We start from the raw sequence: 18,365 nt of genomic DNA, 5'->3' as shown, positions 1-18,365 counted from the left end.
ACTGTAATGCAGACCAACAAATGAGCCAGAAGTGGGTTCACAAGGCTAGCCAGTGACAGTTGAGATGGAAGTAGTGTATTTATCCACGTTTCGGTGAACATATGGCTTATGTTAACTTACAACATTATGTACCTTTAGTAGATACCGGTGTGTTTTTTTATGCACTTTTTTTGCATTGAGTCTCCCATCAGTCTGTTCCAGTCTATTCGCAGAGTTAGAAGTCATATCATCAAAACGACTGTTTAGCTTTCCAGGTTATGGCAAATGCAGAACATACAGGCAGGTTTGCTTTTTCTAGACTTGCTTAAATAATCCTAAATTTGTTTTTTAAAGAATTGTGACCCAGATTTATCAGTTAGGCTTTAATTGAAACTAGCATTTGTGTTTCCACGTAAAGATTGTGGTGTTTAGTTTAAAATAAAAGCTTTTACAGCCATATGTAGAGTTATGGCCACTAGTTTGGATTTGAAATCATGTACAGTCTGAGCTGTTTTTGAGCTCAGGTCACATTCATTCCTACCATTTTAATCTAGCCTACAACAGTTGTTCATCTTTGCATTCGACTACAGTATCTCACTTAGAAAAACACAAAAAAAATGAGACAAGACATGGAGATAAAGAACAGTTCGGCCTTGAGTGTCTCGAGGATCCTTGAATCCATGAAAGTGCTTCCTTGCGGGGATTGTGAAATGGTTGGGGAGTTGTTCTGTTTTCCAAGGTCTTCTCACAACTAATCTACAGACAATCAAAAGATTAGTGCAGTTGACAATTTCTCGTTAGATATTTCCTTGGCCTGCAAGAAAATAAGCGCCATGTTGAGCTTTCAGTTCCTCCTTTTAGTTGCTCCAAAGTTTTTCTATGATACTTTCATGCTCCATAGGGCATAAAAGTAGAAAAATCGAAAAAAAAAAAAGAATAGCTGCAATAACACAATGCATTTTAAATTGTGCCAATGTTAACTACACAATCTTCAGACCACAAATTTAAAAAAGAAAATCATAACAAGTTCGGTTTGACAGTAAATTCTAGTCTACCATTGATGGTGACCTAGAAGTACTTTTAAGTTTTTTTTCTCTTTGTGTACCTCACAATAATAGAGCTGCTGTTTTCATTCATCCCCAAAATACAAAAATGAGTCCTCTATAAGCAGTCCAAGATGGCCTTTTCTCCTCTGTCTGAACAGCGTGTTCCTTTTATAGAAAACATGACAGTAGTGAGAGCGCTGGCTGCCAGTGTAAAGTTCAAGCAGATCATAGTCAGTAGTATCTACAGACTGGACATGTATGTGTTAGCTGAATTCAGCCTTATTAAAAGACATACATACATACATTAACACACACAGTGGGTGCATTTGCATGTATCATGTCTATATTCATAGTCTGTATATCATTTGCTTGTGATATGTGAACACATACTGTACAAACTTTTCCAAATATAGAGACAATTCCAAAATATTGAATATTAAGTCATGATAATGAGTTGAGTTTTAAAAAAAAAAAGGTTCAATTATCTCAGAATTAATTGGTTAATTTATATATTTAATATATATTTAATTGATCTGCTTTGATGTAAATGAGGTTGGACTTAAAATTACAAATCTGCACCGCACTGAATTGTCTCCTAAAGTTGAATCAACACCTCTAAAACAGTTTCAGACATGCATCACACGCACACATACTACTCCTACTTTTGTTATCACAGTGCAGTTGACAATTCGCCACATCTAGCCCTAAATGTTGTGCATTCACACCAGAAATGTATTTGACTACAGCCTGAAATCTGTCTATAGGCTTATTTTAGTTTTCCTAACCATAACCCTGTTGTAAATTCTGAGAAATCCCCTGGCTTTGCTTGTTCTGTCTGCTGTCCACTGATAAATTGGTCTTTCCAGCACTTTCTTAGTTTACCTCTTGTTTTTGATTGTTAACATAATCCCACATGTAGCTTTTTGTTACCTGTACAGCCATTAGCAATACAATAATAGGCTCATATAACAGCATGATTAGATTGATGATTGATAGTTCACGTAAACTGAAATTAAACTTTTTGGCACTGCAAATTTTAAAAAGCCGAAGCCATTAAATGAACTCTTTTTATCTCTCTTTATGTCCATGTGGTTTAGGTGCTCTGTTTTTTGGAGGGCATGCGTGCACCTCCAAAGGTAGCTTCTAATGCTTACGTGCAAACGTGTATTCAAACAGCCGGTCCTACTTCCAGCATCTGACTCACCTTTCGCCACGGGCAGTAGATGGAGAAAGCTCTTTGCCTCTGTCAGCTGTGGCAGAGGTGTGCTCTGAAACCTTTCTCTGTTAATAAACTTGCCCTTTTCTAGGTAATGACCTGTCTCTCACTGTCTGCAGGGGAGCTTGGTGATCCCTTAACCTTTCATCAGTAAGAGGTGCTTTCGCTCCTCCTCTTCGTACCGCTCCATCTATCACTCAATCTCATGACCATCCTGCCTCAACCTTCTTGGCCTTTTGTCTGTCCCAGCTTTTATTGCTTAATGCTGTCGGGCACTGCAGTCTTGAAATTGTTTCAGGCGTAGTCATGTAGAAACGTTGGTGTGCCGAATTCGATGTCTCTGAATTTTAAGTGTCCACTGAGACATTGATGGATTTATTGAAGTAAGGTGTGACAGAGTTGGACTGGGAGAAAATGTCATGGTTGATTGAAACAAAGGCTTTGTCTCCAGGTTCTATTTCTGTGTGTCTGACTTTGTGGCAGGGACTTCACAACACCTTGTAAACGGATCATCTCAAATCTACATGAAACATAAGCAAATTACTGCTTCACAAAGGCTGTAGTCTGAAACATCAAACAGCAAAAACAATGAACAATATAATCCCCACATTTCACACAATTCCAAACCAACGAAAACATACTGACACTCATTCTAGTTAATCAAAAACAAATAAAAAAATCCTGTCTTAAGTCTGCCATGAAACATAATTTTGAGTTTTTGTTAAAGATGAGTCAACTATTTTCATAACCTGTTAATATTTTAGTCTTCTATACCAAAAATATGTTTGTTTGCATTGGAAACAAGTGATTCATTTAACATCTTGATATCTCAAAGTATTTGAAAGGAATCAGTAAAAGGTATAATTTGTTTCCAATGCAGATAAACATGTTTTCCTGATTAAAATGACCAATTATCTTGGTACAAGTGATGTTCATATTATGTCTAATTTTATTTTTCGATTAAGCTTTAAATATTGACACTTGTTGCTAGAAAACTAAATGTATCTATTGTTATATATTATTACCCTACTTTTTTCTCTTGAAAAACATATTTGTTCATTAGAATCAGTTCTGAATTGATGTATCAGTCGATTAGTCGATCAACAGGAAATAATAAACCAACTGTGTTGTTCGATAATTGATTGTCAATTGATTTTGGACTGTTTGTCATATTAACCAAGCATTGGGCACTGTGAAATTGTGATGAACATTTTTCTATTATTATTATTTTATCAATCAATCAACAATTGAGGAATTGGTTTACTGAAAGAATAATCAAGTGATTAATTCATAATGAAATAATCATCTGTTTCAACCCTAATTGGTATGACATTTTTCACTCTATGCATTTTTAAAATTGCAGTCCAAAATGAGGAAAAATGTTCAATAGGCTAATTGTTTTGTATTATTTTTTATTATTAAAGGTTGTGCCTTTTTACAGCACCATATTTGTTTTCCTTCCTAATCTCTCTGTCACCCCTGTCATTCCCTTCTCATCCACTTCATACTCTGATGCCTGCTCTATTATTCCTTTAGGGCTTATACTTGACATCATCAATATCTTAGTAGTCTCTGATACCAAGATGTCATCATGTTTATTTGATGACGAGTTGACGGGATTAATGTATACTAAATCACAGATTCTTGATCTACCAAATAAAATAAGGTCTTTAATGCAAAAACCACAAGACTTATATCTTAAGAAATCCCTAAAGGACATTTGGATTTTCATCTAACTATGAATTCTAAGAAAACATGATGATATTATCTTGAGAGGACATCTTAAAAGCTGCAGTTCAGTTTGTTTGAGAATACAAAGCTAAAAAAAAGTAGTGAAGTAATATTTTGGCTGCAATTGAACAAATGTAAAACTTAATTATATTTATTTATAGAAATGTGAAATTAAAGCAAGCAGAGTCACATTAAATGATCTGGAGGAAGGAAAGGAAAACAACAGATGGAATGATGTACATCAAAAGGTTATTTATAAAGAAATACAAGACATCACAATCTGGTTTACCTGATCAAGAAGAAGCTACGGGCTCAGCAGATACTCAGACCACAATAGGACAAGGTTGGAGATGGTTTTCTAAGGAATAATGTATCCCTGGAATCCCACATGTGGATGCAATATGCACATTTGTTTATGTATTAAAAAGGTAATTTTAGTGCCTCATTATACATTTTAGCACTGATATGTTTAGTCAGGTAATCAATTAGTTGATCAACAGAAAAGTAGTTGTCAACAGTTTTGATGATAAATTAGGCTAATCGTTGAAGTCATTTATCAAACATTTACCAGCCTTTCAAATGCAAGACTTTCATGTTTTGCTCTAATTAATATCAAACATTTAATATCTTTGAGTTTTTCTGGTTTGTTTAAACAAAACAAGAAGTTTAAACATGTCGCCTTGGGCTGTGGGTTGGGATCACTATTTTTCAAATTTTTTTTAGCCTAAAGGATTAATCATAAAACTAATCGTCAGATTAATCAATAAGAAAAGTAAGCATTAATTGCCGCCTTATACCTTTTTATTTATACTGCACTTCAAAGCAGTTCAGTATGGTTTAAATATTAAATTGATGGAATAAAGATTCAAAGGACAAAACTTAGTTTTAAGGAAGAATTTAAACTGCTGCTATTTTAAGGTTCAGGCTGCATAGCCACAACTCTGCTCCCCCTTTGGTGGTCTTTTGGTCTTTTTTAAGACCATGGGACATTATGATTCATGCGTATGCATGTCTAAGGCAGTTCTAAATTTGTTTGCAGAGTAAGAACAAATTCAGGTAGGAACATATTGATGAATCCCCGATTTGTGCTTAAAACATTTGTACACATGGTTTAAGCACAGATTTGTGTGTCCCTACTGTTTGTGAATGAGACCCACTGAGGTTTACATACAAATCAGGTTAGTTAAAATTCATTTTTCCCCCACTACAACCTACCATTTAATATACCTGAGTAAAGTGGCACCTGCTTTTGACAGGTGGAGAATCTTTCATGCAACACTGACCTCTGCATTTACATTAGTAAATCCAGCAGAATGTGCAACCACACATGATTGTGTGATCTTTCCTTAAATTAATATGCATAACAGAAAGAGCGGCACTTCACTGACTGCAGGCAGGGTGCAGTGGAGATGACAGGCAAACTGTGCTTCCAGGTCCTTCTGCCTGTTTGATAAAAAAAAAAAAATGGCTATCTCTTAATGCAGATTCTGAAACGAGGCACAAACTACTTAGTAAATCTCACCCTAAACAAGCTTTTTCCATCAGTTCATCTCAGTCAGTGTCACATATCAATAGATCAGTAGGTCTCATGTTGTCAACATGCAACACCATCAGCAGAATCAATGCTTGTTAATTGGCTGCTTGATTAAAATTTCTAGTAGCTCCCTCAGTTTGCCCATATTTAATTCTAGCTTTGAGACATGAACTTGCATGAGGCAAGGGGAGTTTTTGTTGTTTGTTTCAGTGGCAGAGAGAGAGTAAAAGTTTGACTCATAGAGCCAGTGGCAGGAATGGAGAGTGACAGGAAAAAGAGACAGTTTAATGGCTCTGTACAAGCCATGAGCTGTAGAGATAGACCTGTAGTGATTGGTTTCCACTATATTTCCAACAGCCCGTCACCCGCTAAAATAAACCAACAGCACTACTGTGGCAGGGGGGAAATTGACCTGAAACGTCACCATTTGCTGTCGTTGAAGCACTCTGGAATATGTATAGCTTTGCAGCCTTGGACTTATTAAAGAACATGTTGCTGTCACTCAAAAACAAGTGTCTAACTTTTCTGTTTGCATTTTCTACTCCTTTCAGTGGCTCTGCAGCTTCCAGAGGGCCTGCAGATGTTTGCCTGTGTCATCGCTGACATCATTGAGAGGTAAGATGCAACTGAGAAAGAGAGAGAGTTTGTATTTTGATGGCTTAAGGTATTTGAGAGTCTGTGAGTGAGTAGCAGGCGTAGAAGTCAAGCCAGCAGCGGACGAACTTTAACTGCCGTGGCCACTTGGTACTCATTAGGAGAGCAAGAGCTTTATCGTAATTCCCCGCCTCCGATTCAATCAGGGGTTCAGCAGAAAATGAGACACAATTATGCTGTTTTAGGACAGAGCAGATTTCACAGCTTCTCTTGCTCACAGTTGGAGGAGGGAAGAGATATTATTCTTGTTAATTACATCTTGTTTCAGTCTGCATATGCCCTATTGCACACCAGCACTCCATCACACAGACACCACAAAGTTTTTTTGTTTTTTTTCTTCCTGCAGTGAGAAGTGCTTCAGCATTAATGTGGTCTAGATCTAATAGTTTGTCTTTTATGCTACACTGTGGTTTGGTCTACACTGTGCTAAATAAAAAAAAATGTACTTTAGTGTTTAGTAAATAGAAACACATTCTGAAAAAACACTTAGGGCCGCTATGAGGTACAATAAAAATCTGCTCTATTTTCCACCATTTTTCTCCCTGGCTGTTGTCTCAGTATTCTTAATTCACCTTAAGTTGCTTTCTGTTTCTCTGGAGTACCATCTGCTAAGTGTTTTCTCAAAGAAAATTGATGCCGTCATTAAACACCCAAAGTGGATTCCTCTCATAGGTGTTTAGTCAATACTAACCCGCTTATGAGATGGACAAGATGAAGAATAGAGTGGCGGGAGCTGCCATAAACTTTTCAGCGTGGGCAGATATTTGATTTCGCACAGGAACTTTGCAACACATCAGTTTGACTGTATTAGTGTGATTGACATTACAGTACTTCCCACAGATTGAAAATTGACTTGTGGTGCTTGGTAGAGCGGCGTGTGACAAGCATGTTCAGTAATAAGCTAGTCAAACAAAGGTTACAGAGTTCTTTGTAGGAAAATAGAAACAATTAAAAAGCACTCAAGGTCCTCTTATTAGGAACATTTTTAGAGCTTTTATCCACATCTTTTGGCCTTCATCAGTGGATAGAGTTTGTTCAGACAGCTGATGTCTGTTGGTGATGTTCGTTCAGCCTCTTGTTGAGGGTTCTTGCTGTTTCACTGATGTAGTGCTCCCCAGAGCTGTCATATGTGATGTCATGATGATGTCATACACCACTCCAGTCTTCCTCTCAGAAGAGTTTTGTCTTTAGAGTACCAGCAGAAACGTTATGGTATTGAATGGTTTGTGGTAAATGCTGATTCCTTGAGACTTGAACACTCTGGTTAGATGTTCTGACAGTTCAACTATGTAAGAGATTCTCACTGTAGCTACGTTTCAACCGCAGGAACCTTCCCCAAGGACTAAGAACCTTTTGAGGAACTCAGTTTCTCTACCTGTGTTTCCACTGGAGGGACCAAGGTCTAGAGAGATTGTTTTACCCACTAAAAAATCCCTGCTCTAGGGGTAGTACTTTCCAAAAGTACAGGAACTTCAGGGGGAGGATTTGCAGGGATGATCATCACTGATTTGTCAAACACACACAGCGCGGCTGCTTCAACTTGTGTACCTCTTCATTCACAAAACAAGGAAGTGCTTCAGTATTGATTCCTGACGAGTTTTAAAAAAGATGAGAGAAAAAGAGAGAGCACGACCGAGCTGAGAGTGTGAGCAAGAGAGAGACAGCCTAACAGTGGTCAAGCGAGGAAAGGGAGTGGCGGTAGCAAGAACCTGTGAATGAGAAATAAAACGTTTTTTTTCTGATTGTTTCATTGCGGTTACGTTCTAAAGCAGAAATGAATAGCCATCAAACACTCAACAGACGATTAACTGTGGAAACAGTTATTAGTTTTTTTTCCCCCTCTGCCCTCCTCCTTTTCGTTCATTCATTGAATCCAACTAATACAGCAGTAAATACCAAGACAGCAGTACAAATCTGTGTTGTTTTGAATTCTTATTTTATCTACCTGGTCTTAATCTACCTGGGCGGGCCGCCCAAGTAGAGCCTTTGCATGGCAAACAATGGGTTACTATGTCAAGACATGTATTTTTAAAAGATAAGACTTTGGTGACGGGCAGGGGCTTGTATTGCTCCCTTGCCTCAACTGTTTTATCTGTCTTCTCTTTTTACTCCACCATTTTGTTCATCATTTACTCCAGCTGTGTCACACCTCTATCACTTTATCTCTGTCACTCTCTTTACACTCATTTCTTCATCTTAACTACTTTTTATCACAAGAAAGATGTTAGTGAAGATTTGATGATAGGGTCTGGTCTTATCAGTCCTGCTACTATCAGAGTGAGAGCCACCACTATGTTCTCCATTGCTTTCAAACCACACACCCATGCAGTCCACATTTATATGTTTAAATTTGCCATGTCCATCATGGAGTCTGCTAAATCAGCCCCATCTCTTCTAATGAGAACAATTAGTGGACACCAATTGCTTTTCTCACTGCCTTCAAACCTTGTCCTATACCGCCCATGTCTCTGTATTTTTCACCATCCGCATGATTTCTCCCCCAGACTGCGGCAGAGACGATGGTTCTCACGGTTTCCCTTTATTAGCTCCTGCTATATAGATTCCCTTAAGCCATATTGCTTCAGTCTGTGCTTCCTTACTATGTAAAAACATTCTTTGCAATCCCAGTCTTTTCAGACTAACAGATGGGTTCTTTGAATCCTGGATGAACATCAGAGTCTCTGTGTAGCTATGAATATGTTTTGCACAGGCAAGTTGAGTATTAAAACTGAACACAGTGAAGCTATTCAAGGCCTTGAATGAAAGCTGAGTATGGCTACTGTTGTCACCCTAAAAAAAAAAACAAATTTTGTGTTATTCTCGATGATCAACAAACCTGTCGGTCATCCAGAATCATACAAAGGGCAGTCAACATTTTAGTACCACTTGAGTCTTATTTTTGGATGTTGGCCATCGTTTTTGTCGGTATAACACTTTGCTCTGACATGGCTACAACAAAGTCTCGTGGCAAGAAAGTAGCAGTCAGGTGATCAAACAGGTCGTAATCAACTGTTTTGCCAGTTTATCTAAACCAGTTTGTTTGGAGGTATAACAGAACTGTCATCAATAATCCCTCATTTCAAGGGAAAACAGTGTATGTGCACATTTATGGTAAGTACAGTTGTTCAACGTTAATCCAGGATGGTCTGTTTGCAGGTCTATGAACTAGGATGGATGTTCACAATGGGCAATTTTGGTAATCATTTAAGATTCACTTTCATTTTCTTTTCTACATAGGTTTGCCTGTGTTTATACACCTGTAAAATGTTTCTCTTGCCTGTCAGATTTTTGGCCATTTTAAGCAATGTCAACATGTTCTCAGATCTGCGCAATAATTTGTTTAAAAAATGTTATTACCCATGCAAATAATAGCCAAAACTACCAAATATGCAAGTTCTGATAACAAGAATTCTTAAACTCTATGTTTCATCCTTCCTGATCACCATAGAGAATGTAAGACAATGGTTGATTCATTAAAACAGGGTCACAGTGAGTATTTGTGCCTCAGACACAAAGCAGAAGGTCTTGGTCAAAGTTTACATACTTTAGGGAAGCTGATGTGCATGCTAAAGCCCAAGAGCCTGCATTTAATGGCCCCAAAAACTCCAGTTGCCTTCGACTTACTTTGTGTAGATATTGTGACCTGGATGCGTGAGAATCTGCTGAGAGACACTTTGCTTATTTGATGGCAACAAGAATGTCAGTTTTAGTTGACAGTCACATCACGTCTGCCTTTGGTAAGGGCTTACAGGAACAAACAGTGAATATAAGGTCAACACCATCTGGTGGCCCTTCACTGTATGATCTTTGATGCTGAAGTGGAGATAAAATTGCAGCATTTGTAAGGAAGAACTAAAGGAACCTTAAAGGTCTTGGTTTAAGCCTGTTTACATTTCATACTGTACTTTCAGAATATTCTTGATAACAATCACAACACAAGTGCTCAGAATTCAGTTTATCACTTCAAAGGCTTAACTTGCATGAAAGGTGTTGGTGTCTGCAAGTTTAACCTACCCTCAGATGAAACATAAGGTATGCTTGTTGGAGAGAAACCAGACTGTTGTGCTGGGAAGGCTTTTACCAGTTCTAACAAACATTGGAAAATTAGTAAATAAGATAACTCCCAGTAGGTATCACATGTAAAACTTAAAAATAACCATCAAGATAGAGAATGAGAAATATTTAAACCAGACTTTACAGCAGCTGACATTTCAGAACAGTCTTTTTGTGGCAACAACCCAGCCAGCTGTTGCATTGATGAAAATCTAGCAAATGGAGGAAGCAGTGCATCTAGCATGGGATCGGAGAGTAGAGTTTGGACAGAGTGAATGACAGTAACCTTTGGGTGTTGGCATAGCAGGCATCTGACCTTGTGTCACCCAGCTTATATTGAGGGCTATCAGAGGTCACGGGAGTTGGGCTGCCATCACCGCCACTACCACAGTCCCGTGTACCCAGGAGACAGGGCTGAGGTCCATATCAAAATGGGGATGAAAGGGCTAAGCTGCCCTCAAAGTAAGGAGCTTCAGTGGGATAGACTGCTAAGTCTTAATGAGGACAAGCTGGTCCGAATTATGGCCACGCTGCAGTTAATACACTAAGGCTAAAACACACACCCCATATATAGTCACTCTCAAACAGTCACCATCTTTAATGTGATGCAGGCAATGCAGTGCTATTTGATGTTTTCTGTCTCTCTATGTTTGTCTGTCCTTCTGCCTGTCCATCTTTCTATCTGTCCCTCCCTCTTTCTTCCTATCTTTCTATTTCATTTCCATTCACACCAACAACCAGGAGGAAATCCTGATTCACACATACACACAATTCAACTACACCACAAACTATAGCCACCGACATGACCATGAAGTTGAATTAACACTTCTCTGACACACTCTCAACAAACACCATATATGATATTCTCCATGAAGTTGTTTATAAATGTATTAAAGTGCATTATATTAAGGTAGATGTATCTAAGGACTTGCAAATGAGTGTATGCACATGTATTATTTCACCCATATCATGTCAGTTTATATAGTGCTTTTTGATGAACTTTTGATGCTACAGAAACCTGAGTACTGTCAGATGGAAGTCCTTCTTGTGCTTTAAATTAGATTGGTCTGTACACTAAACCGCTCTAATGTATAAAGTCAATTTATTTCACTGCCAACCCTTCATCTGATTCCCTTTACACCTTTTTATTCCTTTCTTTTATTCTCCCACCGTTGATATTGTCATAGTAATTCAAAGATTCATGAATTCCGCTTTCACATGTAAACAAAAGAGAAAAAGCTTTCAGAATAAAGGAAATAATTGATAAAGGCAAGCAATGATGTATGTGCTGTCACTAATGGTGTAATGGAACGTAGTTGATCCCTGATCTGTACGGATTGCCCCCCACGGTTCAGCACGCATGTGAACGGCAGATAACTGCATAATTTAATGTCTCCTTGGAGACAAAGTAAACAAACGGCTTTAAGTACAAGTCATGGACAGACAGCGTGTAGCTAACAGGAGTTTTGAAGCATTGACCAAACCAGCATCTGACGGGTCTGAAGTGACATCTGCATGTATGTTTACACACTGTGTAATGTGCTGCAGCTAATCAGCCATCTAGCTACTAACCGAATGTTTGATTGGTGGCTCGTTCAACAAGCTAAGCTACAGGACAAGATGTGTGTTCATGTTTGTAAGTTATCATCAAGTTTTGGTGATATGGTATATATGGTATGATATTGTTTCATTCACTAGCTTGTTTAAAAGAAGAAGATATAGTGCCTCATAATGCAGTTTAATATAACAATGGAGTATTGAATATTTTATATATTTTAAGATTTTATTCAAACATTGGACATCTGGAATGTTGTTTTCATCTAAGCAAAAATTCCTTGCTTTAAGTGTTTTACAGAATAAATGGAAAGCATAGTTATATTTGTCTCCTTTTTTTTTTTTTTTTTGCTGATCTGAAAAATGATCCGGTCCATTACTCAAAACCGTGATACGATCTGGACAGTGAGTTCGCTATCCATTGCACCCCTAGCTGTCACTGTACCATATGTTTTATTGTTTTTGATGGTATTCCAGCTTTCTTGTTTTAGCTTTAAGAAATACTGGTAACACTTTCTATGACGCCTATGTCTATAATGCATTATAAACAAACTTATAATGTGATATAATCTCCTTGTAGCACTCTATAGTTATAGTACCTGTAAATATTCATTAGCTTTATAACAGTAATCATAACACATTATAAAGCATTTTATAATGACTTATAAGGTCAGGTGTCATAATACTTAATAATTGCTGGTCACTCACTGACAATGTTTTTGCAAGGATCATAGTGTAATATAATTCTCGTAGTTGCAATACATAATAATGGTTTTATAATGCATTATAATCACTGTTATAATGCATTATAATGTGATTATAAGTTACTCTAAGTGGTCATTGTTTGCTTTAAGTAAAGTGAAAAAAATATCATTAAATCTATGCAAGAACAACACAAAATGTTGTAAAATTAATTTATTTGTTTAACAGGTCATAATAGACAATGGCTACTACTACTTTACCTGTAGCTGTATATAACAGGTCATAATATACAATAAACTGAGCACTGGTAAGGTACTCCAATTTAAAACAACTGAATGATGGACATTTACATTTCATTAATGTTTCGTTACCCAAAAAACTCACTCCAAACACTAAATTGACTCAAATTATTTATAATCCCTGAAACAATTTCTACTTTACCTGCAGCTGTATATTTTACTTTTATGTAAATGTTTAATCAACAAAAGTGACTCCTTAAAAAAACTTTGTAAGTGATTATAATGCATTATGAGAATTATGATACTCTATGATCCTTGCAAAAAATGTCAGCAATTATTAAGTATTATGACACTTGACCTTTACAAGTCATTATGAAATTCTTTGTGTTATGATTATTGTTATAAAGCATTATGAATATTTATGAGTGTTAATAATTATAATTATGCGATGCTATAAGCAGATTTTAACACATAAGTATGTTAACAATGCATTATAGACATGGGCATCATAGCAAGTGTTACAGAAATACTTTCATGAATATATTTCAGTATTTACAACTGCTGCTGCTGCTGCTGCTGTTTTTGTGACAATGGAGCAATACAATGCGAGTAGCAGAGAGCAGGGTGTGTGAAGCTGCCTGAATGTCCTAATCCTGAGGACAGCACTAGCATTTAATGTTCTGTCACTGTTTTCCTGGCACAGAAACCCAGGGCCTCTGCATGGAGATGCTGGCCTGTAACCTAATCCGAGCTCTTGTTCTCTGATGTTTGGTGGTTGAATGACAAATTCACTGAGCACACAATGCCAAAGAGCTCCTGGTATTGAAGCAAAAGACAATAGTGAAAAATGAAACATTCTTTCCTCTGACTGAAAGGAGTGACTGATTCTTGATTCATCATAGATCATACAGTAACAGACAGTATACATGTTATAACTGTCTAATTGTTTGTTCTTAATATATGTACACAGGACTCCCTGAATTGCAGTATTGGTGAATTAAAGTGGATTGAATAGACGTTTTATTATAAAACAAAACTTGCACTGCAGTTAACAAAGCACAGATGAAATTCATACAAAAAATTACATGAATTAGCACCTTCAGAGATTATCTAACTGGCAGTTAATTGGTAGTTTTAGAGAAGGTTGCACTTTCTGGCCTAAAATGAATTAAAATTGGGAAATGCAGTCTTAATATATTCTCATTATTGTCATATATGTACGGATAACAACATGTGTTAAATGTGGCTACATTCACTCTATTTCTACTGTTACTGGTGGTGTTTCTCAGGGAATAGAGCCTTTACACCAAAGTACTAAATTACCATAATTGACACATCTGTGGTGATTAATTGAATTCATTTGATGATTTGAAAAAATACAGAATGACTGCACAACCATAGTGACAATTATTAAGGATTAAAACCAAATAAAGGGAACAACAAACATAATTTTTTTTTTTTAAATATATTTTAACTACTTTAAGATCGATAACCAATGTGATTAAGGGCTGTTTGGTCGTTTACTTCAGATCAGACAGCTCAAGTGTTGCACTAGTATAACATTAAAGATTAGGGTGATATCTAAAATGACTGGATGATACATTTAGAGTGTCATAGGTGTCACTTCATGGTGTTTTTGTATTTATTTTATATAGCTTTTATGTTTAGAATGTCAGTTGAGACCTCGTCAAGATGATAGTGGCGCCGAGTGTTATAGACAGGTCAGAACCTCAAAAAAGCATTCAATATAATGAATATAATAAAACATCATGTACTAAAAAGTAGTGAAGTAGGAATGAGAGGAGGCTAGCAGGTCACAGACAAGTAGAGATTGGTCCATTAAAAAGTATGAGTAATATCTTACTCAAAGCATTGACTGTCACCAGAATATTTTTATGTTACCCTAAACCCTTTCACCAGTTACCAATTCCTTTTAATTTCAAGTCTTTCTGCAAAATAACAGACAAAAAATATCATAGGTCTTCAAAATAAAATATAATGAGGCCCACATTTCTGATTAATATAGAAGCAAGAGTAGGAAGGAAGCTTTCCTAAAAATGGCCTTATATGTATGTAAAGATACACCAGTGACTAAGCTGTATTGACAGAGATAGCCATTGACAGAGATGGCCATTCAGCCACAGCATTCAATATACAGGGATGAGTCAGGGATTTGCTATTTGTAGCAGTCTGAAAACACCATAATAAATGGTGTCTAACATCCAAAGACACTGAGCTGATGGAGTCACACCAAATCACCATAATAGTAAATTGTGGCAAAAACACTTCCTTAGGCTAAAAAAAAAAAACTTCTTTGTGAAAGAACACTCCAGCTTTAGTCTTAGCTTGACAAGTCTAAAGAAATGGTAGCCATCCATTACAATGTCTGAAACCAGACACCAGCTCCAGTCTACATTCTGTTTAGTTGTTGTTATATGCTTAAATGTCTTTCATTTATATTTGCATAGTCTTTGTCAACTGCCTTGAACGATGATTAGACGATAAACCTTCTTAAATGCCTTTCTTCAGTCAAATCCTTGGTGGTTTTAAATTAGCTTAGCAAGGACATTTTCAGGTTATGTCAATAATTACTTGTTTTATTTCTTAAAAGAGATCATAAAGGTAGATTTTCAAATGTGCAAGACTTTGTTTATGACTACAGTGTTTTAACAAGCTTTATCAAGGTTTTTGCAGTTTATCAGGACTGGCAGACTTTCTGTGATGCAGGTTTTTAACACTCTGTGGACCTTTTGAAAAAGTAAAAAAAAAAGTATAAAGGTAAAAAAAAAAAAAAAAAAAAAAAGGATGAATGTCTGGAAAAAATGTGTGACCAGCAATAACATGACTGTCAGAACAAGAGCAGGATTCAGTCAGGTCTTATCGGTGACGAGAGCTGGTGTGGAGGCAGTTGGTTCTGAAATGCTCATTGTCGAGCCTTCTGGAGGAGTCGTGTGCTCATATGTATGATTCAACAAAACCTGTGATGGAAGATGCTCATTTAACGATCCCATTGACCTGCTGTACCTGTTTTCTGTCTCGCTCCATCATGTACTATTCTAGATAACTGTCAACATAGACCCTGGGTGACTCAAGTAACAGGCATGTCAGATGCAGTGTGTTGGTAAATTAAGGTACAGAATGCACACATGGCCCCCAGACATCTCCGGGTCCGTCACCGGCACCGCAGTCGTCTCATCCATCAGAATAGATTTCTCTATATTCTTCACGGCAGGTTGAATCATTTCTGTGGGAGCAGCAGCCACAGCTTCCCAGGGTAAATGTCAACTCTACCATTAGGAAGAAGCCTTGTAGGAACCTGCAACGCCTCCTTGCCCTTACATCGTCACAGTCTTCACAGCGCCCACAGCACAGCTGAGCTGTAGCAACAGATCTGAGTGTGAGTGAATATCTATGAGCCAGCATGTATGTATAAGCCTATGTGAGTGTTTCGTGCATATGAGCACTTTGCTGCAGGGTTATGTGTCTGTGCTGTCTCTTAATTCGGCTATATGAGATCCTCATATATGGGCTTCCAGCTCAACCATACAGCCATGGGCTGTCTAATTAGCTCTTCTACCAGGCGCACGCTTACTGCCTACCTGAAGCTTATGTTGAATTCAACATCTCATCAGCGACCACCCTCCAACCCTGTAAAGACTTGTCACTGTCAGTCATGTTTCCTGTTTCTATGTGTCGTCTCGTACCGTCTATACAGATGGAAACGGAGACATGAAATGTAAGTTAAATTGAGAGAGAACGAGAAACATTTAATACCTGCCCAGCTCGACTTGCCAAATTTGTATTTGGAGTTGAGCACTTTGTCGAGATATATTTCCCTCTGACTTACATATTTGATCCTCCGCTCATCCTCCTCCTTTTAAATGTGATATATAAGTCAGGAGCAGGAAAAGGGAAGGCAAATATTCAAGAATGAAACTCAAGACTGTCATCCTAACTAGAGCACGACCGATAAATTGGCCAGGCCCATATTGGCTCATTAGAGATCTATCTGTATCAGTGTATATGTCGGCCGAGAAGTGACAGGAAATTGAATCACATAAATGCCAAAGATATGTTTTGAAACAGTATCACAATTCTATAGTTTGACCACCAGAGAATACTGACAAGTTTATTTTTCAGCTGTAAAACATCCTGTTCAGTATGCTTCTTGGTCGGAAGTATTAAAAAAACAAATTTAAGGGAACCTTATCAAAAATGCTATTTTATGTTATGGGTTAGGTTGGTTGTGTTTTATAAAATCTTAAATATGAATCTCTCTGTCAGCCTCAAAAATCCTGTATCAGTCGGGCTACAATCATAACTACCCCAGGTAGTTTTGTCAGAGTAGTTACTGGTGACCCCCTGGCAATGACGATACACTAGTGCTTTCTCAGGTGAATTAGATTGTAGTGTCAGGTAGTGATACAGGAGAGTGTAAAGTGAATCAGCCACACCTTTGTCCCACAGCATGTCACAGACAAAGGCCTGGAGGACCACCAAGGTACCTATCGGTTCTGTCTTTGCTAATCTTAATCACATCTCATCTAGGGGGACATCATATCCAGGCAGACTGGAAATCCTGATAGCTGCTGACACTGTGTAATATGATATCTTGACAGATAGCACCTTGGAAATTGCCTGAGCTGACGTGAAAGTACAATTGATTCCCTTTAGAGATACAGTAAGAAAAAAACTGTCACTTTGGCTGCAACTTGGACAAGACTTGGAAAGCCAGATGGAGGTTTTGTGTGTTTATCTGCATTAATCATCTTAATGCCTGGCCTTTGACTTCTAAAGGAAAAATGTGGATGGTAATGAGAACACATGGGTGAAGCAGTAGTTGCTCATTCCACTGCTGAAGAGACCACCGGTGTTATCTCAGGCTGGATACTTCTTATTTATGAAGCACTGATACAAACACATTTTCCCTCTTCTCAGCAGTGTGTAGAAGAGATAAGCAATGCTTAATACTGAAGGTTACAGCCCCCCTTTTCCCCTCTGTTCTTTCTCCAACACCACCACTCAACCTGCCATAATCACTCTGATTTTGGATGGCACAGTCCCAGGCACATGTCCATGTAATTGCACTCACAGAAAGCCGTGTAATATTATGCAAGGAAAGAACCTATTGGATGAATATTACATATGCTTTTAAAATGTCCTTTCACAGTAATTCCACTGACATTGCTGTGGCAGTTGAAGGACACAAATTGGGGTTCCACAATACGCAAATTGGAAAGAACAAAAACAACAACAAAAAAACATATGAAAGGGTAATTTGTGTTTTTGTGTTTCTGTTTTATAGGATCGAGAACTGCAATTTGTGTTTCACTGTCTTTTGTGAAACAACATTGTGGATTGTGAACACAGCTCAGCCTATGACTAGAGATAGGTCAACACTTTTCTAATCCTATTTTGAAAATACGAACATGTCTTTTAAGTCATAATTATCCTATTTTCTCATTTTGTTAATCATTTTCTACAGTGGATTACTGTAGCTATACGTAGATGCTGTATACTCCTGTTAAGAGAAACGGAGAGAGAACAGCAGCACAGAGATGTCCTTTTTCGTTAGAGGATAAATAAAGGACAACTCAATCAAGGGGACTCACCTAGATTCATCAAGCATTGAGAGAAATCCTAATGAGTGGGCGTTC

The 18,365-nt window shown here is 37.5% G+C and overlaps 1 protein-coding gene across 1 annotated transcript in view; it reads left to right on the top strand.

The window, feature by feature from the left end:
• The window catches only part of dph1 (diphthamide biosynthesis 1), a 61,337-nt gene that overhangs the window by 8,937 nt on the left and 34,035 nt on the right, over window positions 1-18,365 (top strand). The window contains exon 3 of the mRNA XM_067595051.1: window positions 6,058-6,121. Coding sequence (XP_067451152.1) covers window positions 6,058-6,121 — 64 coding nt within the window. The remainder of the gene's footprint in view (window positions 1-6,057; window positions 6,122-18,365) is intronic.

The sequence above is a fragment of the Thunnus thynnus genome, chromosome 7 (assembly GCF_963924715.1).
Source record: "Thunnus thynnus chromosome 7, fThuThy2.1, whole genome shotgun sequence".
Lineage (NCBI taxonomy): Eukaryota > Metazoa > Chordata > Actinopteri > Scombriformes > Scombridae > Thunnus > Thunnus thynnus.
The sequence above is the reverse complement of the archived record's forward strand: the minus strand, read 5'-3'. Positions and strand labels throughout refer to the sequence as shown.